The following is a 26,719-nucleotide window of genomic DNA, read 5'->3' as shown; positions in this document are numbered from 1 at the left end:
GAAGACAAAAACCATTTTCATCTCTTAAATGCAGGTTACACAGGTGATTGAGCCAAAGAGTGGGCAGCGAGGTCACCCAGAGATTAGCATCAGCAGACGGCAGCCATCTCCTAGGCTGCAGAGACAATGGGAGCGGGGAGGACTAACTAATTCTGGGTCACGGGGTAGAAGATGGAACCTGGTGGCCTGTCCTGTGGGACCTGGAGCTACAGAAGAGGTGTAGCCTACTAGAAATGCCACATGAGACTAGCTTCTCCCCTCTTCCCATCCTCTAGTCTTCTGTTTGTCTTGGTCAAATGCAGCAGGAAGCCAGTGGTCTTGGGAGCTGGGGAGACGCAGCCTCAAGGGGTCATCCCCGTGATGTAGAGCAGAGTGGTGAGAGGCAGACAAGCCCAGGAGCGGCACAGCTCCAAGGCCCCTTTCAGCTCTTCAGACTTGTGGTTCAATAACTCTGTTTGGATAAAAAACTGAATAAATTGATAAATGTATGCGGAATCTCCTCATGAGTTTTGAAATGTATCTAGCTGCTTGTAGAAAATACAATCAAGAAATTCTGTGTGTTTCTAGAATTAGAATTCTTCCTTCCCTATAACACATAGCTTTGGGGCATGAAAAAACCCAAGCCTTTCTCATTCCTTTAGTTATTCTGAATAACTCAATTAATGAAATTATTGATAGCAGCAGTTAGGCAAGTAATAAAATACAGACACTTAGCGTAAGAAAATATTATGACCTTCACCTGGTGCTATGGCTGTGGCAAGGACACAGATGTCATCACATAAGTATTTATTGAGCCGAGCCCTCTCCCCCCTCCCTGCTGCATGGGCAGGCAAGGCTCAGAAAATTCACAGCCCCATGTGGGTGGGGAGGGAATGCGGGGGGGCTTCGGAGGCCTTCCCACCCCTGCATTCCTGGCTGATCGGGTGAAGACATGCAGACATTTCGTTCCCAGATCTTATTTTCTTCCACCGGGAAGTGGAATACATAATAAAATGGAATAATATCTGAAATCTGGGCAGGATTCCAAATCTTCCTGTAGCCAATAGTTTCAGCTTCCTCTCCTCTGAACCATGTCTTCAGGGCGCCTGGTCAGATTGCATAGTTTGAGTTTCAACTATTTTAATATTGTTGGGAGAGTTTTTTGGGAGCAAGGAAGTGGCCTCGAAGAGACAAAAGGGAGAAGAGCAGCAACACAGGCCTGGGTAATCCACTTTTCAGTCCACATGGGGGTAACTGATTTCATTTGTGCCAGTGGGATCACCCACCTTCATCGTGAATAAGTAGTTGTATGAAATAACGCACGTGAAAACACAACACCTGTTAAAGTGTTATGATGATGATGATGATTTAAAACAATATCAGTTTTGATAGGTATATTGTGCTTGTAGCTAGAGAAAAAAATAATGATTCCATGTCTTCTTTTTGCATTTCTAACATCCTATTCCCCACCTCCTTGTCTTCCTATTCTTATTCCATAGGGTTACTAGTCCTGTGGGTACTTGCCTTGTGCTCTTAATTCTCACTCACGTTTATAAGCCTTGTTCCCAAAGCACCAAACCATCCTAAGTTGGCAAGATCCTAAGGAACTTCTAGAATTAGACCCCCAGCATTGATGGAACCAGCCTCTTCCTGCCCAAAATTAAAACACATAGACTCTTGTGTTGAGCATCAAATCAGAATCTCTGGAGGGTGGAGCCCAGACATGGGTCTTCTTTCTCTTCATAAATCAGGAAATTGAGGCCCAAAGAGATTAAGTCATCTGCCTATGACAGCACAGAGATGATTATACCATGCAAAACAGTCAGCCCTCCATGCTAGTGCCACCTTCCAGAGTCCAGCAGCACTTCTCTACTGGGTGTTATACTGCGAGAGAATGCTGAGAGTGTTTTAAAGCTTCCCTTGATGAATAGCTTTAATCAGTGGTTCCAAAGTGTGGTCCATGGGGGTCCCTAAAACCCTTCCATGGGGTCCACAAGGTCAAAATTATTATCACAAAAATGCTGAAGCATTATTTGCCTTTTTCACTGTGTTGACATGTGACTGATAGTAAAAATCAAAGGATGGTAAAACCATTGGTGTCTTAGCATAAATCAAGGCACTGGTCCTATACTATATTAGTTGTCATAGAATTCTTCACTGTCATACAGTCAAGTTAAAAAAAAAACCAATAAACAAAAAGCTTTACTTAATAATGTCCTTGATACATCAGTAAAAATTGTTAATTTTATTAAATCTTGACAACTCAGTAGAAGCCCTTTCAAGACCCTGTGTAGTGAAATGGGAAATATGCACAGAACACCTTGGCTGGACTTCCTTGAAATGATGGTCATCTTGAGGAAAAGTGCCTGTGTGATTGTTTAAGTTGCAAGCTGAACTAGCCACATTTTTCATGGAGGACAGTTTTTACTTGAAAGAACAGTGGACAAACAATGGTTATTCAGCCTGGGGTATTTGGCAGACATTTTCTTGAAAATGAAGAAAGTAGGCTTGCCACTTCAATAAAAACTAATATCTGTTGGCAATGATAAAAATCCAAGCTTTCAAGCTATCATTGCAGTCCCTTCTCTGAACTAGGGACTTCCAGTTTCTTCAAATATTCTTTCTGCCTCTCTCTTTTTCTCCTCCCCTTCTGGGACTCTCATTATGCCAATATTATAATGCTGTTCCACAGGTCTCTGAGACTCTGTTCATTTTTCTGCATTCTTTTTTCTCTGTTCCTAAGACTGGATAATCTCAATTGATCATCTTCAAGTTCATTGATTCTTTATTCTGCCTGCTCAAATCTGCTGTTGAACCCTCTATTGAATTCTCCCTTTCAGTTATTGATTTTTCAACTTCAGAATTTCTATTTGGTTCTTATTTATGATTTCTGCATCTTTATTGAGACATTGTTCTCATAGTTTAGCTCTTTAGACATGGTTTCCTTTAGTTCTTTGGACATACTTAAAATAGCTAATTTAAAGTCTTTGTCTAGCAAGTCTAGGGACGGTTTCTATTGACTGCCTTTTTTCCTGTGTATGGGCCACATTTTATTCTTTCTTTGCATGTCTTGTAATTTCTGGTGAAAACTGGACATTTTAAACAGTATAATGTGGAAACTCTGGAAATCAGATACTCCCCCCTTCTCAGGGCTTGTTGTTGTTTGTTTGTTGAGTGATTTTTCTGAACTTATTCTTTAAAATCTGTCTTCTTTGTTGTTTGTGGCCACTGAAGTCTCTACTCAGGTAGCTCAGTGGTCAACTAATAGTTGGACAGAGATTTTCTCAGATGTCTGACACCAGTAAGTTTCCCAGTTTTTGTTGAGGGGCTCTGTGTGCATGTTGGGGCATGCCTTCAATGCTCAGCCAGGCAGTTGACAGCTCTGCCTTAGCCTTCACTTCCTGCTAGCACAGAGCTTTAAGGTCAGTTAGAGGTGAGAGCTCAGTGTCTTCTCAGATCTTTCCTGAGTATGTGCACAGCCCTAGGCATACTCATAGCCTTACACATGTGCTTGGCCTTCTAGATCCCCAGGAATATGTTGGAGCTTTTCAATGCCTTCTATGGACACCTCATTCTTTACCTTTCCCTTTTAATCTTTTTGGCTAGCTTATTGTTTGTCTCAGTTGTTACCCACTGCCTCAGGCAGCCATGATGTTAAACTATTGCCTCTGAATTTCTTTCTGACAAATACCCCCAGGTAAAATGTTCACAGTAGGTGAGCTCTGAGTCAGATCACATAAAGACAGTCTTGTGAGTGGGACCTTCCAGGGACCACCAGACAGGTCGAATAGTTACAGCTCCTGGGGAATGGGACTTTGAAATTGCTCCAACCCTGTTCTGTCCCCTCCAGTGGCTGCCACGCTGCTGGTTTTCACTGTGAGTGTAGACTCTTGGTTTACAAGACTACCATGGAGCTGGGGATGGGGGATGAGGGCAAGTTAAAACACCAGAAAACTTGCTGTCCGTACCAAGATTCAGTGATTTTTCTTGAATAAATACTCCCCAGAGTGCCTTTGTTTAATTTTCAGAGTTCTGAAAAAGTAGATTCTGACAAATTTTGCTAGTGTTCTTGTTGCTTTTATGGAGGAGAAAATTTCCAGAGGTCTTTATTTCACCATTTTTGCTGGTGTCCTCCACCTTCTACTACTACCATGCAACTTAGCACAGAATTGACTTATATCGTTGTGGTAAATTAGTATTTGTGTTATTTCCCTAACCAGAAATTTGGAAAACTTGTATTATTCTTCATAAGCTTGACAGTTTCCCAATACTTCAAAATTGTTGTGATAAGCTCGGTAGTAATATTAATGAATGTGATTTTTAAAAATATTGTATAATGAAATATATTAATATTTAGAAGATCTCATGAACTAAGTTTTTCCAAATGACCAATACATGATGTTACAAAATCACGCATGGGTAAAAGATGTATTTAAAATGCAACATAGGCTAATGGATTTTATGTAACAAGTATGAAAAGTTCATTGATATGGTTTCAGATTCCACATTGCAGCTAATCTTTGTGTAGTATCAAAGATTATCTGAAATCATATGAAAAGACTATTAAAATATGCCTTCCTTTTCCAACTACATATCTGTGTGAGGCCAGATTTTTTTCATATACTTCAACCCAAACAGTGTATTGCATCATATTGAATGCAGAAGCAGATACAAAAACCAGCTGTCTTCTATTAAGCCTAAAGATACATGAAAAAAATGTAAAGCAATACCACTCTTATGAAATTTTACTTTGTTTTGGAAAAATAGAGATATTTTTCATAAAAATATGTTATTTATGCTAACGTAATGAGTTTATTTTTGTTGTTTCAAAATGAATAGATATTTTTTCTCCGTTTTAATTTTAATATGATAAATATTGATAGATATCACTCCCCTAAACAAACATTCTTTGGAGTCCTCAATTATTTTTGAAAGTGTAAAGGGGTCCTGTTCCCAAAATATTTGAGAACCTCTGGTTTGGACCAATCCAGGGGACTCAAACTCAGAAGAAGCCCCATCCACTTAAGGCATGTACCTCTTTTCTTTAATATGGAAATGATTAATTTAGAAAGAACCCGGAGTATTCAGGCAAGACTTTCACAACAAGGTGAAGGAATGTGGCTGCTTCCTTCAGCCAACAGAAAAGATATGCAAGGAGGGAATGCAACTAATTGTTCAGGGAATTTCTTCTGGGATGGTTTGCATTCCTGTCAGATCACTGTGGGGCACGTAGGTCACTTTGCTAGCGAGCATCTTGCAAAGATTCTAAACCCAGACCCTCCTCACACCATTTCTACAGCTACCACTGAAGCCTCTTCTTTGAACTCCCCTGCCCTTCCAGTTTGTACCGTACAACTCAGCACAGAACTGACCTACAAGGTTCACAAGAAATTCATATTATCTCCCCCAGTAGATTTTTAGTCATTTTAGGGCTGAACATGATGGCTCACACATCTCCTTGACTCTTCCTCAGCTCTTAACATAATATCAGTATGTACTCTACACAAGGTTCACCCATCAAGGTGAAAACTTAGGACAGAAACACTGTATTTGCAAAAATGATCTCTCTATACTCTGTCATTTCCCTTCTCCGAATGTTGATTTTTCTAACAGGACACACAGAGCCAGGCTTCAGAGTCAGAAGGCTCTGGTTTCCTATCCAGCTCCACCACTTAGTAGCTTTATCACTTTGGGGAAATTCCTCAGCTTTTTTCAGCCTCAGTTTTGCATACAGGGAGCAGCTAGCTCATTTTTAACAGTGGAGGCATTCAACAAATGCTGGTTCCTTGCCTGATTTTCTCAACCTCTTCTTTAGAATGCTTAGAGATAATTATCCAAGACATGTCAACCACAAACCATAACTCTCTCAAAGGCGTTCATTAGCCAGTGAGAAGTTAATTATACTTAATCCAGTTTCGTTTCTTCTGCAGTGTACTTAGGATGACTTGTAAATCTTATATCAGCTAAAACACATGTTCCATAAAATCATACATTACTAAATCATAACATTCTGCCATCTGTTTATTTAGTCATTCAGAAGTTAAATATATTTAAATCAATTATTTTCTCTATACTTTTCTATTTGTTTTGTTTTCCCTCCTTGATTCTTTTTTTTTTTTTTTTCTGGGAAAGAGTCACCCTCAGGTAACATCTGTTGCCAATCTTCCTCTCTCTTTTTTTTTTTCCCTCCCCAAAACCCCAGTACATAGTTGTATATTCTAATTGTAAGTCCTTCTAGTTCTTCTGTGTGAGCTGCTGCCACAGCATGGCTACTGACAGACGAGTGGTGTGGTTCCACACCCAGGAACCAAACCTGGGCCACCAAAGCAGAGCACGCTGAACTTTAACCGCTACGCCATCACGGCTGGCTCTTGATTCTTGAGAACCATCGCTTTTCCCCTCCTTCACTGATTTCTTACCTGGTTCTTTGTGCCTCGGAGCCTTATTTTCTTCTCTTCCTTTCTCTTCTTTCCACACAGTCATGGTACCTTCAGGGTAGGTGGTTTCTCTGGCAGAGGGATCATGGTCTGGATAAATCAGGAAACCAGAATTACTTCTGATTTTCCAGTAGCCCTTGATGCTGTTTTATGCTCTTTGTAAGCTCTTAACTGAGGCCAAATCTCAAAGAACTAATGGAAAAGAGGCATGAAGGGAATGACGTGGGCAATCAATGTGAAACTCAAGCAAAAATCACTTTTTCCCCATCCCTCCTCAGCTTTAATTGAGGAGATCTAAGCCTCATTAATGATGATGAGGATGAGGGTGTCTCCAAGGGTGGACCAAGGACAGTTTGTAGCAGAATGTGTTTGGGATCTTTAAAAGCAGATTCTCAGGCCCCTTACCCACAAATTCTAATTCAAGAATTTTAAATAGAGTTCCCTGATGATTCTTCTGCACACTTCTTGTGAACCAGAGGTAAGTGGGTCTTAGCGCTTCCCCACCCTTTCTTTTTTATTATTGAGTTATATTTGACATACCATTTTGTGTAAGTTTAAGGTGTACAACATAGTGATTTGGTACATTTGTATTGCAATATAATTGCCACAGTAGAGTTAGCTAACACCTCTATCACATCATATAATTATCATTTTTGCACGTCCACATTCTTATTGAATACACGTGCATAAAGTTTCTGCTTTGCAAAGCCCCTTCACATTGATGTTCTCATTTGAACCTCAGACTAACCTTGTGAAATAGACAGGAGTAGGTACTATTTCTCCAAGAAAGTTGCCCTAAATTTCAGTCTCCCCGTGCTGTTCGCCAAGACAAAGCCAGATATCAGGCTTGGTCAACCTCAGCCACCCCTAAGTGGCTTCTACTTGGGATCCAGGTTACCAATAAAACAAGATATTAATGAAATTAGTCTAGGATTTCTGAAAGGGAAGCCTATGTGAGTGGGCACCCAACGATTGAGGGCATATGAGCACATGTGAGCTCGAGGAGACCAAGGGGGCCCTCCAGTGAGGAAGAGAGAGGATAAGGAGGACTGTGCGCCATAGCTGTGAATGTCTAACCTGACCCTCCTGGGTTAGATATTTGTGCACATTTTAGACAGATCAGTCAATAAACATCTAAACATTGCCTCTAATTCCAAGCCAGACTCACAGCTCCTGCCTTCTGAAAATGGTTGTTGATTTCTGAGCTGGGTAATATGCAGAGTGAGATTAGCAATGTTACAATTACAATGTGGTCAAATGAGATCAATAAGAGTAAAAATAATAAAGCAAGTGTAATAAATTTTTATTGGGATTGCAGAGCCTGGAGCAGGGTCCTAGTGGGAAAGGTCAGCAAAGCAGGTCGGGCTTCAGGCTCCATGTGGCTCTAGTCAATAAAAGGAGGGGCCACAGAGCACCATCCCTCCTGGAGCAGGGAGAGCAGGCGTGGCGTGACCCAGGATTCAGTTTCTTCCCTGCTGGGCCAAAGCCGAACACCTGGCTTGGTCAATGTAAGTTAAGATGGCATATGGACCTGAGTTTCCAGCCAGAGGGGCTCATGGGCTAAGGTTTAGATCTAATAGTCATGTTAAATTAAAGAGGAAATGGCACTATTCTTCAAACATATAATCCTATTATGGTATTATCTTCACAGTCTCCTGGCAGGAACCATGCCTTCTTCGCATGGTCTTAGAAAGAGTGATTGCTTATGCTGTTCCACTGCATGAGGTAGAAGTCTTCAGTTGTTTGTATACAGTGTCTCACTCCAGAAAATAATGCTTTTTCAAATTCCCATAACATAAAAATGACTTAAAATAAAAGGAGAGAAGAAGAAACTAACATATAAAACGTTTCCCCCTTCATCTAAGTAATTTTCAATTTGGGGTAAGATTGTGGAAAGTCTTAAGGGAAAATGCTGATTCCCAGAAACCGTTACCTCTGACCACAACCCCTTTTCCAGGGAGACTGCAGAGCTCCTTGAGTGTGCAGTGAAAACCATGGCCGTTTTCTGTGCATACCATGATGTGAGAAATGTGGGCATGCACGTCCGAATGTGGCAAACTTACCTGTATCTTCTCTTCCTCCTAGCTGCACCCAGAATGACGCTGCTGTTTATCAAGTCTCTGCTAAAAACTGTTTTGGGATGATCTGCTGTTCTGCTTCCGTTGAAGTCAAGTGCTCATCAGAGAACCTGCAACTCTCTCCTCCCCTGAAAGATGACGGGGACACTGGTTGGAAACATGAAACAGAGACATCTGAGCAAGAAAGCACAAAGCAAATTGATGGGAAAAAACATCCTTATAAGGAAGAAGACAGTCTCTCCTCGGGTCCTCCCATGTCAGCTGATGCCCCCGCCTCCAAATTCAACTGTTTATGGTCACTCCAGTTATCGGCCCATAATGACGTTAGTGCATCCAGTCCTGAAAATCCCTTGGATGTTAAAGGAACAAGGCAAACTGAAGTGGCTTATGATCCAAATAACACAGAGGAAATTGCAGATGGATTGCTTTTTCCTAATTCAAGTAATATTCCTGATAAACAAGATGTACATTGCCACAGGACGGTGCATTCCAAAGTATCAAGGTCAATGGATGATGCCTTAAACAATCATGGCCCTAATGATGATGTCTTGATCTGTGGTCCTCAAAATCCCAAGGTACAGCAATACGTTAGCTCCAGCCTCCCACTGTTGGAGGCAGCCGTGTCCGTTTGCTCAGGTGACAGATCCATGATCAACGAGCGACTCAGCCCACAGGTTTCCAGCAAAGACTCTGACAGTGACTATGAACTTTGCCCAGAGATAACCCTAACCTACACCGAGGAGTTTTCAGATGATGACCTGGAGTATCTGGAATGTTCTGATGTTATGACGGATTACTTTAATGCAGTTTGGCAAAGGAACCTGCAGGGGACTGAGGGTGTTTTTTTATTAGAAAGCGATGACGAAGAGATGGAATTCAGTGAGTGTTGCCTGGGTGGGTGTGAGCATTTCTTCAGTGAAATGGGTTGTGGGCCTCGGGTGTCGGATGACACTGGGCTTATGGATGCCACCGCTGGCTTCTGTGGTTATCACTCACAACCCCAAGAAGTGGGGGTAAGGAACAGCCGAGCCTCCACCCCCAGTCCCTCATCCCTGCAAGCAGGGATGACTCTGACTTTGGGACCTCACCAGGATGGAATGTCTACGGTGACAGAGCAGGGGAGATATAAACTGCCCATTGCTTCTGAGGCTGCTGAAAATGATTATTCAGGAATTCAAGGAGAAACCAGAGACAGCCACCAAGGAGAGGAATTCGCCAGTGACAATCTGCTAAACGTGGATAAAGCAGTGACAGAGACAGAGATGAAGCGCTTGTCTGGTGAGTTAGAAAAGTCAGGGGTGAACCAGTGTTTGGAGACCGCAGCCGAGAAACGAGTGGGGGGAAAGGATTTATTAAGCAAGAGGGGCTCAGAGAAACCTGCCAAAGTGAGGCAACCAGGAATTAAGGGAAAACCCAAGAAGCTGAACCCCAACGTGAAAGAAAGTGCAACAGAAGACACCCTTAATCTCCTCTATCCCAAAGAACCTGTTAAGAAGCACCCACTAACCCGGAGTGATACAAGAGCGAGTGCTCATGCCAAAGCAGAAGCGACTGGTCTGAATTCTCAGTTCCATGCAGGAGAATGTGCTATTTCAACCGAAGCAGAGCAAGAAGCAAAAACCCTGCAAACTCCACGAGGCTCACTCCCCAAAGAAGGGAACTCACCCTTCGAGGGAGAAGGGGTGCAGGTTACTAGCCTATTTGAAACAAGCCGGGTTCCAGACTGGAGTGACCATCCTCAGGTAAGACTCCTCTTTTTGAAAAGTACAAGGTAAGAGGTATTTGTCTGTGTGTGTGTGTGTCTCCCTTCACTTCACATTCACAATTTCTGTACCACAGTGTAAATCAAAATAAGTCCCCCAATACCGTCGGGATACTTGTGAATGACAGCTGCTGCTGCTGCTACTGCTGGGAAGGAAATCTGGTTTTGAAAAAAGGCCCAGATAAACCCTAAGCCATCCTAATTATAGCAAAAGACAGACAGAAGTAAGAGGCACTAATGGGATTCTGGACAGCTGGAAAAAGAAATCTGATATTTTGTCTACTGCATGGGTTTTACCAGGCAATGTCACTATTCAGAAAGTTTTTCAGGGAAATGTTTTGGGTGTAGCCTTTAAAAGAAAAAAAAAACATTCTTTTGAGCCATTTTTGGGGGGCACTTTGAAAATGGTAAGTGCTATCTGTAATCAGAATTCGTAGTACAAGTGAAAGATTTCAGTGTGCCTGCAAGTGATGCTGGAGAAAGTAGACTAAGCAGATTTTGCTGCGCTGGTGGCATATGTTTGATTGGATGTGTATTTTATTTTGTTTTTTGTAGACCACAAGATATAAAAGAGGCTAAGAAAATACTGCCAGGAAGTAAATTTGTTTTACCCTATCACTGATTTGGGGGTGTGTTTGAAAGAGATGGAATTAAATTAATGGTCATAATTAACGCACAAAGGATGTTGTGCTTGATGTATGAACTTATTATAGTCTTAATTTCAAGAGGTTCCAAATGGGCTTTGAATTGATGCTGTACTATGGCCAAGATTTGATTTTTGTAAATAAATACCTAAGAAAAGTTATTTGTCAATTATTTTTACTGTACTTGTATTCTCTCTTCCCCCAACGTTCTAGTAGCAACCTAGTGTTGTTTTTATGGAAGAATAGACATACTCCAAAGAAAATAAAATATTCCAAAATCCATTAACTCAAAGTTATTGACCTCTCTCTATGAAAAAGTAAAAATTTAATACATTGATTTCTAAAGACCCAGTCATAAAATAGCCAATCTAAAAATCTCCAGCTCTGGGTAGCTTATTCCTGAGCAAATTGTTCTGTTCCACTGGCCAAATTAGCCGTATAAATATAGCCACATTTATCCTTTACTTTTTGCAGGAGAGCAAGCTTTATCCTATTTGGTTGTGTAACACACGCCACTATGCTGATCACGCACCAGTGATCACAGATTCATGCCCAAGATAAGTTTATGGAGGTGGTTTGGCCAAATATTACTACAAAACTAAGTTACAGTGTTAATTTTTTCATGTCAATGAATATGGCATTTCCTTTTCTATTCATAAAATGTTCTTCCTGGCTCAGTTAAGTGTCTTTTTATAGTTTGTAGCTCCACATTGAGCATTTCATTGGGCAAATGACTTCAATTATTAAAAGTAGCCAAAAAGGAGTAAGTGGAGGGGAGGGGACCATTGATAATGTTAGTTTTAGATCCACCACTGTGGGAGGCAATTTCTAGCTCCCTCAACTGCCTAAAGGAAGGAACCCCCTTTGTCATCCCCAACTTGTGCCCTAAACTGAATTCTGAGATCCAGAGCCCTGGTGACCAGCAAGCCCACTTGTTTACTGGCAATCCAGCTAAATAAAATGGGCCATTTCTGAGACCAAAGTCGTCTGTCTTGTGCACATTCTTGTCTCTATCGAAGTTCTTATGGGACTCTTGCTTACACACTTACACATTCATGAATGCACACCCACCTCACCAGATACCAGCTCAAGGTCCGAGTGTTGTGTGGCATGACTAAGGCAATTATCTCAGAGCCATGAACGTGACTTTTTAGAAAGGTTGCATTCTGCAGTTAGTAGGACCACTTCTCGCTTTGCTGTGCACAGTAGCAGAGCCGACCTCTCACTCAGGGACAACTAGAAACTTGAGTGGAAGCTGTCTATTCAAGACCTGTTCTGTGCAGCCTAAAGTTAGAAATTGGATCTTGGTATCTGTGGTATTTATTTTCCCTTGACTAAAGCAGGAAAATTTTGCCACAAGGATAGTGGCCTAGTAAGTGCAAATTATTTTACCCATGCAAAAAGTTACCATCTAACTGTAGGAGATGTCTGCATTTCTTACACACATACACAGTATAGCCAAATTTACAGCAGACGGCTAAATTTCATTGTAAATGAAAATGACACCAAAGCATTGGGTCATCAGGAACTAAATCAGACTCTTATAATACTGTTCAAAAAAATAAGATTGGTGAATCTTTTCATAACCAATTTAAAAGACATTTTAAATACTTATTCTCAGACATCTGAGGCTTGTGGGAGCTTAAAAATTGGAAATGGTTAAAAATCCTCGATTAGGGGTAATATTAATAAATTTGCCCACTCTTGACTCTTGCCCGAGTCACTTACCTTTAGGTGTCTTTTTGCAGAAACAGTGACCAGCAGCTTGTCTCTTTTAGTGTTTTATCTTCATCTGTATATTGCTTTTAGCACTCTGAGGAAAATTGCATGTCTCTCATTCTGCACTATAAGAACAAGGCTATATTGTAGAATATCTCCTGCCTAAACATATGTCTCCAGGTGTATTTACTTCCTGTCTTCTTTCCCTCTTTTACAATGCAAAGCCATCTTGTTCTGATTTGTCTTGAAATAGTACTTACCCAGGCTAGCATTGGAAAGCCCCCAGCTTCTCTACGTTTATGGAAGATTCTAAAGTTAATCCCAGTTTGGGAGTGGAAAACCAAGAGGGTACCCCAGGCTAACTTGAATCATCTTCAAGGATCACAACGCCAATCCTTCACCTTGGTCTTGATCTCACTTTCCTGATCCAACTCAGAGGCAAGGCTTGACAATCTGCCCATCTTAAGTTTCCCTGTAGCCACCCTGGGGTAAGGTCATCCTCACTCTTAAACCAGAAGCGCTGTGTCTGTCCTTCTGCATAGCTGCCCAGCTTCACCCCAGAGAGATCTGCATTCTCCTTTGGGGTTGTGGGATCTCAAGTGTACAGTATGGCAGTGTATTCTGAGGTTCAGATAGTTAAGAATCTTCCTGATCAGGAGTCAGCACTAAGCATAGATGGTGAGCTCCATGATGGCAGCGAGTTTGGTCACTATTTTGTCCACTGGTCTATCCCAAGTCCTTGGAATAGTGCTGGCCACATAATAGGCACTCAGTAATTGAATGAATAAGTAGCCATACGGGACTAGATCAAATTCCAAGTATGGTCAGGTATGATTCTAATGATCATTGGTCTCAGTCACTTTATGGCCTTCGTTGCTGTATGTACATACTTTGCTTCCCTTCACATACCAACTTTCCACTAAGAAATTATTTCCCATTGCTCTTTTGGCCTTGGGAATGGATTGGTTCGTGGGAAACCGTCCGTACCTTGCACTTGGGTTCCCTTGTGAATGCTGGCGATTTACACCCAACCTTGGCCTTCTCAGTGCCTTATTAGCTCTCACAAATTGCTAACTAGATCCAGGAAGATCTGACCACATCCCCCTAGCACTCAAGACCTTCCACAATATTGCTTCTGTCTACCTCTGAGAGGCAAAACAGGTGTACACACGGGTTTCCTCATCTGGAAAATGAAGCATTTTCTCAGCCATGTGGTGTTTTTCCATCTTCTGTCTGGAATGCCCTCGCTTGCTTGGCCTGTTGCTAGTTCAGCTCATCTGGTCATTCAAGGCCAAGATCCTGCAGGGTCCTTCAAGTTGCATCTCCCCTGAAGTGCTTTCCTCATCCCTGACTATGATTTCTCCTTCCAGAGAAACACAGCATTCCTGTCTGCATTCTTTGTATAGTGTAGTGGGCTGCAGACCTGACTTGGGTTCCTGCCCTTCTGCTTTCCGACTCTGGGACCCGGGGAAAAACTCCTTAAGCTCTCCCAGCCCCAGTTTCCTCATCTAAAACAGAAATAATAGTAATACTTACCTCCTAGAGTGTTGTGAAGATTAAAATCTTGCATGGAAAATGCTCAGCACAATACTTACTATGCAGTAAACATTTAATAAGAATTATCATTTGTATTTTGTTTATTTACCTTCTTAATACATTTCTCCTTTTTACCCATATTAAAGGCATATTGAGGGCTGGGTACAAGTGGTTTTACACCTTTTTTAATTGAAATTTTTATTGAGATAATTGTACATGCATGTGCAGTTGTAAGAAATAATACAGAGAGATCACTGTGCACTTTGCCCAGGTCCCCCCGATGGTACCGTTTTGCAAAACCATAGTATCATATCACAACCAAGATATTGACATTGATACCATCTACTGATCTTATTCAGATTTTTCTAGTTGTACTTGTGTATGTGTGTATGTGTGTGTGTATTAAGATCTATAGAAATTTATCACCTAAGTAGGTTTGTGTGATAAATGTGGTATGAAACTTCATGTTAATCCAAGTTCAGCCTAGTAACTAGGCAGGCAGTACAGTAACATGGTACAGTGTATGGCAGTTGAAATGTGCATGGCCGTCTAGTGACAGGCAGGGCACATAGTAGGTCTCCAGTAAATATTTTTTTAAGCATAGGAAAATATAAGCAGATAATCTAAACCTTCTTGCAAAATAGTTTCATAGCTGGGACAGAACAACCTGAGGTTTGAATTCATTTGCATAGTAAAATGCATCCCCCCCAATAACAACTGTTAAACTGACTCCAGAAGGCTGATAAGCCAGCTCTCTGCTAATGATGGGAAGGGCAGAAGTTTGTAATCGCTCATCTCTCAGCACGTGGCAGTCATGCCTCTTGTCAGCACCACTCCATGGCTGACCCAGGGAGTAACAAACATTTGTTTTGTTTTTAATCATAAAGCCCACTGTGCCACTTCTGCCAAATGCCACTACTGTCCTGGACCTGTGAGATCATTTAATGCCCTGGCTCACTGCAGTAATTGTACTCAGTCAGTGTTAAGTAATCAAGGGAAAGTCGTTAGTACCTACAGCCTGGCTACTCAGTGTGGTCCGCAGACCAGCTTGTCCTAGTGCAGAATCGCAAGCCCCACCCCAGTCTTGCTGAATCCGAATCTGCATTTTAACCCCATTCCTAGGAGATTCATAAGCACGCTGAAGTTCCAGAAGCCCTGATCTACAGGGAGGAGATCTTTCTTAGAATAGAAAAGACCCTAAAGCCATGGTCTCCACCCTGGCTACACATGGGATCACCTGGAACCTTAAAACATTCTGATGCCTGAGTTCTGCCCCCAGAGAATCTGGTGTAATTTGGTCTGCGATGTGGCTTGGGCATTGGAGAATTTAAAGCTCCCAGGTGATTCTCTGAACCTCCAAGGCTGGGAATCTTAGCTGTGCTTTAGAATGTTTTTCTGGTATTTTCTAAATATACAGATGCCCAAGCCCACCCCCAGAGGTCTTGATTTCCGGAGTTCTAGGACAGGGCTCAGGCTTGTGCCACCTAGACTTGGCAGACAGTGGAATGAAAGGTTTGCCCTGGGGGACTCCAGGTTCCAGACCCGCAGAGCAGGGCTACAGAGAGCTAAAGGTTGTACACCTCATGAAAGTGCTCTCTTAGGGATTCTGGAGCCCCTTGTCCCTGATTTCCCCCAATCTCAGCCAAGGAACAAAGCCCCAGGTTATTCAGTACTACTTTTCACACAGAGGCAGTGGGTCTTCTCCACGCATAAGGCGTTTCTACTCTAGTGCATTGTATGCATTCCTGAAACACCTCACATTCTGCAAAATCACACACTTAAAATATCAGGGCTTCTGGGGAAAATAGCATTCTCCACAGGTTACTTCATAAACAGGCCATTTTAAAACCAGAGACAAAAGCAAAAAATGTATCTAGGAAGTTCCCTTGGGCCTCCCAGGGAGGTGGCTCAGGTTGGCCCATGGCTGCTATAGCAGATGCTAAAAATACACAAAGTAATTGAGTGGAAATGCTGGCAGCCCTTTAGTTAGTGCAAGCTGGAGGATGCTGAAACCTGGAAGACAGAAGTGGATCTCTGCACCAGTGGGGCTGCAGTGAAGGTGGGCCTCGGAGGTGCAACCTGCCTCAGACACAGGCCTGGAGGGCGCTTCTCAGGAGAGAGGACTCCTGGGGCAGGCTTCATTTTTAATTTTATTAAAATACAACTTGAAAGGGTCCCTGCTGCCAATGCAAAAGCTGAGTTAGAGGCTGTTCCTTTCCTCCTTAAGGTTCTTTAATTTACTCCAGCTCTTCAGGGCCCAGTTGCTTAGGAAAAACCACATATGAACCAACGCAGCATCTGCGTCATACTGACATCATTCCCCAATTAACCGATCTCCTAGGGCTAATCATTACAGAACACGCGTTATAGCACAGAAATACCCCTCCCAACGAGGGCCCACAGGCCTCCTTGTGCTCAGGTGCTCTGAGTCCTCCCGGCAGAGCATCAAAGTGAGGCCCTGGATTATTTGTGTTGGAATCACCTGCGAAGGCGCGTGTTTAAAAATAGAGATCTCTAAATTTTACCCCAGACTTGTTGAATCTGCATTTTTAGTAAGCTCTCTAGGTGATTTTCGTGGGCAGTAACATTTAAACCATGGGCTTAATTAGACTGAGACCGGGAGTGAATACTACAATGTGAGGCATTCCTGTAAAAAAAATCAAGGATTCTGGAAACAACAGGAAGTGTAGGGCTTGTCAAGTTTAACCTCTTCACCCTAAGAGGCAAAAAAACCTCATGATTAGAATTTTTCTCTGCTTTCTCGTTGGCTTGCAGCTTGTTCTTCACCTGTCCGGCGACTGAAATAAATACAGATCCTGATTTATTGTAACTAATCCAAAACAGGTGTGCCATCTACAGCTGAGTTTTATTTTGAGGAGTAGTTTGGTGAAAGGAATTTGGGTGGCAGCAGTGGAGGCTGGTGAGAGGAGGGTCATTTGGCTACTAGGGTGGGTTTTAGTCCCTGTGGCAGATCTCTCATCACCGTCTTGGGTGGGAGCTAATGCCGGAGACATGCCTTATTGGTCTTTTTTTTGCTATGACTGAAAATGAACTTGTTTCGCTGAAATGGGATAGAAAAAATATGGTACTAACCAACCATCTGTCGATACAAATGATAAAGCTATGGTAATCAAAACAGTGTAGGAGTACCTCCAATAGATCAATAGATAAACCAAACAGAACACGGAATCAGACCCAAAAGTATATTGGAATTTGGTTTATGATAGAAATAGCATCTCTGGTTTTAGGGAAGAAACAAAATCTTCAACGCTGACACATTTGGCCATCCATATGGGAAAAAAAATAAGACCAGACCTTATAATGGACACAGATAAACTCCAGATGGATCTCTGTGTTAAGAATAAAAAAAGCAGGGGCTGGCCCGGTGGTGCAAGCGGTTAAGTGCGCGCGCTCCGCTGCAGTGGCCCGGGGTTCGCAGGTTTGGATCCCAGGCGCGCACAGACGCACCGCTTGTCAGGCCATGCTGTGGCGGCGTCCCATATAAAGTGGAGGAAGATGGGCATGGATGTTAGCCCAGGGCCAGTCTTCCTCAGCAAAAAGAGAGGAGGATTGGCAGATGTTAGCTCAGGGCTGATCCTCCGCACAAAAAAAAAAAAAAAAAGAATAAAAAAAGCAAAACTATAAACTACCAGCAAAAATATTGGAAACTATTTTTATGACTTTGCAAACCATAAGATCTTCTTGGGAGACAAAGAACAACAACAAAAAAGAAATTGATAATTTTGATTATATCAATTTAAAAATTTCTATATAACAAAAAATACTATAAACAAAATTAAATGAAAGTGACACACTGGGAGAAATATATAGAACATGTAATAGACAAAGATTAATTTCCAAAGTATATAAAAAACAGATAAGAAAAATACTAACAACTGAATAAAAAAATTAAGTAAATATGAAGTTCATAAAGAGGGAATATGAATGGTTAATAAACACATGAGAAGATCTACAACCTTTTGAAAAATTAAGAAAATGTAAGTTTTAAAAATATAACATCTTTCACCCATCAGACAAAAAATTTAAAGGATGATAATATCAAGTTGTTGAGATTGTAGAGAAATGGGTACATTGCCAGCAAGAGTGTAATTGGGTGATATCTTTTAAAATTAAAAAGGACATTACCCGTTATGCAGCAATGTCATTTCTCAGTACCTCCTCTTGAGAAAAGCTTGCACACGGGCCAAGGAGACATGGACCATAATATGTGTTGCAGAATTGTTGGTCTAAAGAAACATATGTAAGGAAATGGCTAAATGTGGCTTGTTCAAGTGATGGACATCTCAAAACATAATGCAGAGTGAGAAAGATACGTTGCAGAATGACGCATACAACACGATACCGCTTATGCCCCCCAAAACCAACCCACGATAGTATTTGTTATTTGTACATACATATATAAGTACATAAAGTTATTTTTTTAAGTCTACAAGGATACACACCAAAATGCTAATGGTGACTAACTTGAGAGGGAAATAGGAATCTTACATTCGGAGAGGTGATTAGTAATGTAATATTTTTAAAGGAAACTGTATTCATTTATTACCTGTATTATTGAAAACTAATTTTTTTTTAAAAGGAAAGCAAACTGGAACCTAGGAATCCTTGGTTTTAGTTCTGGTTCTGCCATCAACCAGCTGTATGTCCTAGAGTCCTTCCTCTTCCTCTTTGGCCCTCTTTCCTCGGTGTGAACTGAAGCGTTAAACATGAAGATCTCTAAGTTTCAAGGCATTAAAGTCTCGTGAGTCACTAATTTTACATCAGCTACCAAAATAAATGTCAAATAAAGTGGAAGAAAATGTGGATCTCAAGGTGAGAAAAGCCTTTCTAAGCATAAAGGGAAAAGAAATTGATAAATCAGACAATGTAAGAGCTTTGCACATAAAAACACCATAAACAGAAGTTAAAAACAAAAGAAAACTTGGAAAAGTACTTGTGATGTATAGGCAAAGAAAACCATGTGTGAAAGATGAACAACTTAATCAAAATAAAAGAAAAACCAAAAAGTGTCTTAAAAAAAATCAAAGAAATCAAATAAGCGATTCATTAAAAAGTGAACAATTACATCATAAACTTATCAGTTTCCTCCCTCCCTCCCTCCGTCCTTCCTCCTTTCTTCTTTCCTCAATTTTCAAAGATTGTTTTTAAAGTGATAACGCCTTGTACTGACAAGACTGTGAAGAAACAGGCTTTCTCCTACACTGCCGGTGGAAGTACAAACTGGTACAACCTTTCTGGATGGCAAATTGGCAATATTTACTAATACTTTTAAAATGCAAGCTTAGGTCCAGCAATTAACCTAATAAAATGATCAGAGATATAAACAGAGCTTGCTGGACAAGAATGTTCATTGCAGCATGACTTGTAATAATGAAACATTGGGAACAATCTAAATATTTAACAAAGCAGGGATTGGGATGGTTAAATATTGTGATACACATAGTGTGGAACACTATGCAGCCGTTAAATCATTTCAGAATATATAAGGATATGAGAAAATGCTTGTAAACGAACTACAAAGCAATATATATGTAGTCGCTTCCCTTGCGAACCTAACAATTTCATGAGAGAAAGATTAAGCTCTTTGCCTTTGGTCCCACCACTGGGTCATTGACAGACCCTAAGCTAGAGCTCTGGTCATTTTTCTCAATTTAATGCTCTTACACCTCACTGCAATTCTAGCATAAATGAGTCGGTCTCAAAATCACTTCTTTTGCTCTCACCTAAGGTAACAAAAAATTGGTGGTTTTAGAAAGGAAATAGCCTCTATTCTCCTCCTCTAGCTACTTTACAACATAAGTAAGCTCCATTCCATTTTTCTGGAAAGATAGTGTATTATTACAATATTACGATTTTTCTAAATCCCTTAAGAGACGGCCCAAAATCCAGCAAGAGAATGTTTCTCTTTGATCAATGAGGAAATAGCATGATCATGAACATGGATGCTGCAAGTTAGATGCTGGGTGGAGGCCCCACGAGCATCCAAGGAGCCTAAAAATGAGTTAATAATTGTTAAAAATGGAACCAATAAATATGGATAAAATTTCCTTATCATTTTCGTAGAACCATTTATGGTAAGACTGTGTTATATGAGATGCCAAATGCCCCCAGGGGGAAAGCCACTCTGTGATGGTAAGCAGAGTGTTATGGACTCAATGTTTGTGTCACTCCAAATTCACACGTTAAAGCCCTAACTCCCAGTGAGATGGTTGTTAGAGATGGGGCCTTTAGGATGTAATTAGGTTTAGATGAGGTCATGATGGTGGAGCTCATGGACACGATGGGATTAGTGTCCTTATAAGAAGAGGAAGAGAGACCACACAGCTCTCTCTGTCTGTCTGTCTGTCTCTCTCTGCCATGTGAGGACACAGCAGGAAGGCAGCCACATGCAAGTCAGGAAGAGAATTCTCATCTGCAACTGAATTGATTCTCCAGAACTATGAGAAATAAATTTCTGTTGTTTAAGCCACCCGGTCTATGGTATTTAGTTATAGCAGTCCAAGCCAACTAAGACCTAAGGTCACCCTTAGAATTCACAGCCCCAGGTAATTTGGGAGCCATGTGGTGCACTAATGTAGTAAATTACTAGAAAGCATCCCTATGGTCTAAAATAGCTTCCATTTATACCTAATTTATACCAGAGGTTAGTCTATTCACTGGGAGGCTGTAAGTTTTTACGAATGATAATATTAATATTTTTGTGTTCATTGCATGACTCTTCTATGACACTGTAGTAAGGCATTTTTTCTGAAATGGAATTGTTATTTACCAAAACTAAGCAATAAGTAACAAGTCCTATCAGTGAGTTGTGTAGTTAGAAAGCCCAAAGGTGAAACTGTCTTGGAGGTACACTTTTAGATCATCATTTCAACTTCTATACCTGGTCAAAAGTTTGCATCAATTGTAGGGAGAAACAGAAGTGTGGTCATCATCTGCTAAAATAATACCCATTTTTTGAGTGTTTGCATGTTCCAAGTACTATATTAATGCCCTACATTTGGTCTTTCCTTTAATCCATATAGCAAAACTGTAAGCTGGCCCACAAGGCTCGAAGAGGTTAATTAAAATGCCCACAGTGAGAGAACTGGAATTGAAATTCCCCAAGGAAATCAGATCAACACAGCACAAACTGAAGCTGCTGGTTATGAGGGCCACTGAGTTTTGACTGAGAGCAGAGTCAGAATCATTCAGGTAAAAGAACTCAGTTGATTGGCTCCAACATCCAGATTGTTTATGAAATTATCTAATTGTCCCGGAGGCAGATGCAGATGACACCCTACCCCATAGATCCTCAGCCCACCTGCGTTCACTTGCAGGTGCCGCTGAAGGCAGTTTCCAGCACCTGATGGCTTCCCACTGCCTGAGGAGTTTCTTCAGGACCTCGGAGGTTGTCCACACAGGGCTGTGTAGCTGGAAGTAGGAAAACCTCAGCAAACAGGGGGTGGGAGCTGGTGGATCATGTCCCAGCCTCCTCACCTTCCCATGAAATGATTCTAAGGCACGTGTCACACAGTTTCTTAGAGCGTCCCCATGGGATCTGGCCCCTATTGTGCACTGCAGCATGTTCATTAACTGCTGCTTTCTCTTCCCTGTCTCACAGTCCTCTCTCTCCATTCTTCCTGGGGTCACCTCCCAACTAAACTAACTGCATCCACCTTCTTGTCTCGGGGTCTGCTTTTTGAGGGGTGCTCAAATTAAGACAGTTTCCTAAAACCTCCAGTTAAGGTTGAATCTCCCATACCCTGGAACACTGGGGGCACTCCCTTTAAAGGATTGGCCCTGAAGCAGTCTGGCCCATTCCTTAAGGCCCAGTATTCCAATGCCGCTTAATTCATAACACTTTCAGGATTCTAATCTCCTCTGCATAAGCATCCAGCCCTGGTTCACTCACTCTGCTGTAGTCCTATAGCTCCTTATTTTACTGGCTGTAGAGTCTTTACTGTAAATTACACTGGATTAGATTGACCATATACTGATTTGTCTGCCCTGCTAGATTGTAAATTCCTTATGGGTCAGTGGTGAGCTTTATTGAGCACACACAGTCCCTGATGGTTATAAGAGCTCAATAAATGTTGAGTTGAACACCATCATGTGGTCTGATAAGCCCACTTGTGAAAGGGGATTTCAACTCAGCAAGTGTGACAAGAACGTCAGGAATATTGTAAACCAAAATCATATGAAAAGATTTGAATTGTAATAATTCCTTTTAAACTATACAGAAGTATAAATATGGAAAAGTAGTGTTTTAGTTTACTAGAGTTGCCATAATAAAATACCACAGACTGGGTGGCATAAACAACAGAAATTTATTTTCTCAGAATTCTGGAGGCTGGAAGTTCAAAATCAAGGGGTCAGCAGAGTTGGCTTCTTCTCAGGTCTCTCTTCTTGGCTTGTGGGTGGCCACCTTCTCGCCATGTGTTTACGTGGTCATTCTCTCTGTGGGTGCACTTGTTTGGTGTCTCTCTCTGTGTCCTAATCTCTTCTTATGACACCAGTCATAGTGGATTAGGGCTCACCCTAATGACCTCATTTTACCTTAATCACCTCTTTAAAGGCCCTATCTCCAAATACAGTCACGTTCTGAGGTTCTGGGGTCAAGGCTTCAACATATGAATTGAGGAGGGGGGTACACAATTCAGCACATCACAAGCAATTTACAAATCGCTTGCTGACCATTTTGGGGCATAAATCACTCAGAATTAGGATCTGGCAAGTCATCGTTTAACTACCTCAAAACTCAGATTAGGAAAATCCCACCATTCTAATAAAGCAAATATGCCCAATTTCTTCTCCAACTGGAATGAGGATGGCAGGATGCTGGCTGAGGGACCACCCAGCAGATTTCCTAGGCCCATTTAACACTGTGGTAGACAAAACAATGCCCCGCAAAGGTTAGGTCCATGCCTTAGTCCCCAGAACCTGTGAATATGTTACCTTATATGGCAAAAGAGACTTTGCAGATGTGAGTAAATTAAGGGTTTTGAGATAGGGAGATTACTCTGGATTATCGGGTGGTCCAAATGTAGTCACAAAGGTCTTTCTAAGTGAAAGAGGGAAGGAGGAGAGTCAGAGTCAGAGAGAGATCTGAAGATGCTATGCTGCTGGCTTTGAAGATGCGAGAAGGGGCCATGAGTCAAGGAATACAGGCAGCCTCTAGAAGCTAGAAAAGGTAAGGGAATTCTCTTCTGGAGGCTCCAGAAGGAATGTAGCCTTCCTGATACCTTGATTTCAGCCCAGTGAGATCCACATCGGATTCTGACTTCCAGAACTGTTTCTGGAAGATAATAAACCTGTATTATTTTAAGTAACTAAGTTTATGGTAATTTGTTATAGCAGCCATAAGAAACTAATACAGACAGAAAGGGTAATTTAAAAATAAAGTACCTCATAGCAACTTTGAGGATATCCTTCTTTAGGTTTTTACTTAAGACATCACAGAAGGAGCCCATTCATGACACAGACTTTGCAAATTCCAGTTGTCTTGGCTTAGAAAAATATGATGTAGAAGAGAAAACAACAAGAAAAATGGCCATCTACCCAGAATGAAGCCAGCTTAATTTAAAGTAAGTATAATGTTTTGGAACTCAGGAAGCCTCAGAGAGTAAGGACAGAGGCCTGAACTCCGCAGCTAATCCACTCGAGAACCCCTGGGCCCTTTCAGAGCTCTGCCTAGAAGGTCTCTGAGTCCACAGAATTACTGTTGTCCAGAGGAGCTCCTGGCCTGAGAATGCGTATGTGGCTGGATTCCAGGAGAAAGCGTTCAGGGAAGGCCACGCCCAGAATGTACCGTCTGACCTCAGGGCAGTTGAAGAGGCTGAGACGGTGCAAAGGAGACAGGGAGCCTCTGAGCAGCCTCTAGTGCAAGGCTTCTCAAACTCGACCCTCCAGACATTTGGGGCAGGAGAATTCTCCATTCTGGGCACCTGTCCCATGCATTGTAGGATGTTTAGCAGCATCTCTGGCGAGTAGCAATCTCTTCCCCTCCCCCTCACCCCAGTTAACAACCAAGAATGTCTCCAGACATTGCCAAATGTCTCTGGGAGCAGGGGGCGGGTAGCAAAAATCACCCCGTGTTTATGAGCTCTGGCTAAATTCTGTACCCTCACCAGTGACAGCTGGGAAAGAACAGTTATGTCATTTAAATAGCACTGTCCAATAGGAATTTAATGCAAGCCACATATGTAATTTTTGGTAAGTATGTCCACAAGTTGTGCAACCATCACCACTCTTTAATTCCAGAATATTTTCAGCAGCCCCAAAAGAAACCCATACCCATTAGCAGTTACTTCCTATTCTTCTCTTCACCACGACCCCTGCCCCCCCACCGCCCGCCTCCGGCAAACCCTAATCTACTTTCTGTCTATAGATCGCCTATTCTGGACATTTGATATAAATGAAATCATACAATATGTGGCTTTTGTGTGTCTGCCTTCTTTCACTTAGCATAATATTTTCAAGGGTCATCTGTGTTGGAGCATCTATCAATACTTCATTCCTTTTTATGGCTGAATTATATTACATTTATGGATATACCACAATTATTTTTATCCATTCATCAGTTGATGGACATTTGGGCTGTTTCCACTTTGTAGCTATTATGGATAATGCTGCTATGAACATTCGTGTACAAGTTTTTGTGTGGACATATGTTTTCAATTCTCTTAGGTGGAATTGCTGGGTAACTCTATGTCTAACCTTTTGAGGAACCTCCATAAGGTTATTCAAAGCAGCTGCACCATTTTACATTTCCACCAGCAGTGTATGAGGGTAAGCCACATGAGTAATTTTAATTTTTTTGGAAGCCACATTTTTAAAAATTTCAAAGACACAGGGAAAGTACACTTTAATAACATTTTATTAACTCAATATAACCAAAATATTATTTCCATATGTAATCCATATCAAAGTTATTAATGAAATATTTTACATTCTTTTTTTTGGTGTTAAGTCTTCAAAATCCAGTATGTATTTTACACTTATAGCATATCTCAGTTTGGATGCTAATTATTTATTGGAAACACTTGATTTGTATTGAGATTTCATGAAATTAACAGTTGAAAGAGTAAATTCACATACCCAAATTGTTCCAAACCTACTTAAAATTTTTCCTAAGTCACATGTCAGTTTTTAAATGTATATGTAAATTAATTAAAATTAAATAAAACTTAAAGTTCAATTTCTTAGTTGCACTAGGCACATTTCAAGCAGTCACATGTGGCTAAAGGCTTCCGGATTGGACAGCCCAGGTCTAAGTTATGTCTTTTGTAATTTTGATTTTTTAAATCATACTGCCCCAGGCCTCAACCTTGATTTTCTTTTGACTTCTACAGCTAATCTAGTGACAAACTGTAATTTTTTCTCTCTCTTTTTTTAAAAGTAGACTTTCTTTTTTAGAGGCGTTTTAGGTTCATAGCAAAATTGAGGGAAAGTACAGAAAATTCCCATACCCTCTGCCCCCACATATGCAAGTGGTGCATTTGTTACAATTGATGAACCTACACAGACACATCATTATCACCTGGAGTCTGTAGCTTGCATTAGGGTTCACTCTTGGTGTTGTACATTCTATGGGTTTTGACAAATGTAAAATGACATGTATCTACCATTATAGTATGTAATTCTATTTTAAAGGAAAGAGTTGCTTCCTGTATGCCATATATTCCTAGCCAAGGTCTACCAGTTTGAAACAGTGGCTAACAGCAGCACTTGTCACCCCGTGAGCCCCTCCAGCCTCCCAGTCCTCACCCCACACAGACCTTATTTCTAATGACAAGCTCTAACAAAGGCAGCCCCCCACTGCCAGGGCCTTAGCGTCCCAGTGGGCATCCTGGCAGCCCTGCTGCTTGTGGGGCAGGCTCCACTGTGTCTCTTGTATCACTTTAAAAACAGCATGCCACCCTGCCCCCAAGACATCTATTGGGTTATGGTCAAGCTACAGGACGAAAGAGGGCACGTCATTGTCTTGGAGGTCATAGGTTATTGGGCTTGGAAAATCAGATGTGGACTAGAAAGCTGGAGAGTGGGAGGGGAATGGCTTTTCCTTTAAAAGTGTCTTTCTCATGAGTTTTCATCATGAGAAGTCCAAGGGCTCACGTGTGAGGGCAAAGAAACAGCATCACCATCTGCCCGGAGGTGGGGAATCTACAGCCCATTTCCTCAAGGATTCCTGGACTGCTGTAGGAGAGTGCTTCCCACACTCTCAAGTATATGCAGGTCACCTGGAGAGCTTGTCAGAATGCAGCTTCTGATTCAGCAGGTCTGGGGAGGGGCCTGGGATCCTGCATTTCTAACAAACTCCCAGGGATTTCTAGTGACGACGCTTTGAGCAGCAAGGGTTTAAGGCTTTCCCCAGAAAGTGTTCAATATGCCCCACCCTGCCCTTCCACCCTCCTCCACTACGTGTAATTACCCAATAGCTAATAATAGCTGGCATTTATCCAGTGTAAACATGTGCCAGGGACTGTGCTAAGACTTCACTGAGTTCGCTCATTTAATTATCTCAACAACCCAGTGAGATAAATCCTGTTGCTGTCCGGGCTCTGG

At 41.6% G+C, this 26,719-nt stretch overlaps 1 protein-coding gene across 2 annotated transcripts in view; it reads left to right on the top strand.

The window, feature by feature from the left end:
- ALPK2 (alpha kinase 2) overlaps positions 1-26,719 on the top strand; it is a 154,296-nt gene that overhangs the window by 64,910 nt on the left and 62,667 nt on the right. For both annotated transcript variants that reach the window (XM_058557213.1, XM_058557212.1), the window contains exon 4: positions 8,502-10,236. In XM_058557213.1, coding sequence (XP_058413196.1) covers positions 8,502-10,236 — 1,735 coding nt within the window. The remainder of the gene's footprint in view (positions 1-8,501; positions 10,237-26,719) is intronic.

The sequence above is a fragment of the Diceros bicornis genome, chromosome 16 (assembly GCF_020826845.1).
Source record: "Diceros bicornis minor isolate mBicDic1 chromosome 16, mDicBic1.mat.cur, whole genome shotgun sequence".
Taxonomy (NCBI): Eukaryota; Metazoa; Chordata; class Mammalia; order Perissodactyla; family Rhinocerotidae; genus Diceros; species Diceros bicornis.
Note: the sequence above shows the minus strand (reverse complement) of the source record. Positions and strands in the feature narration are given on the sequence as shown.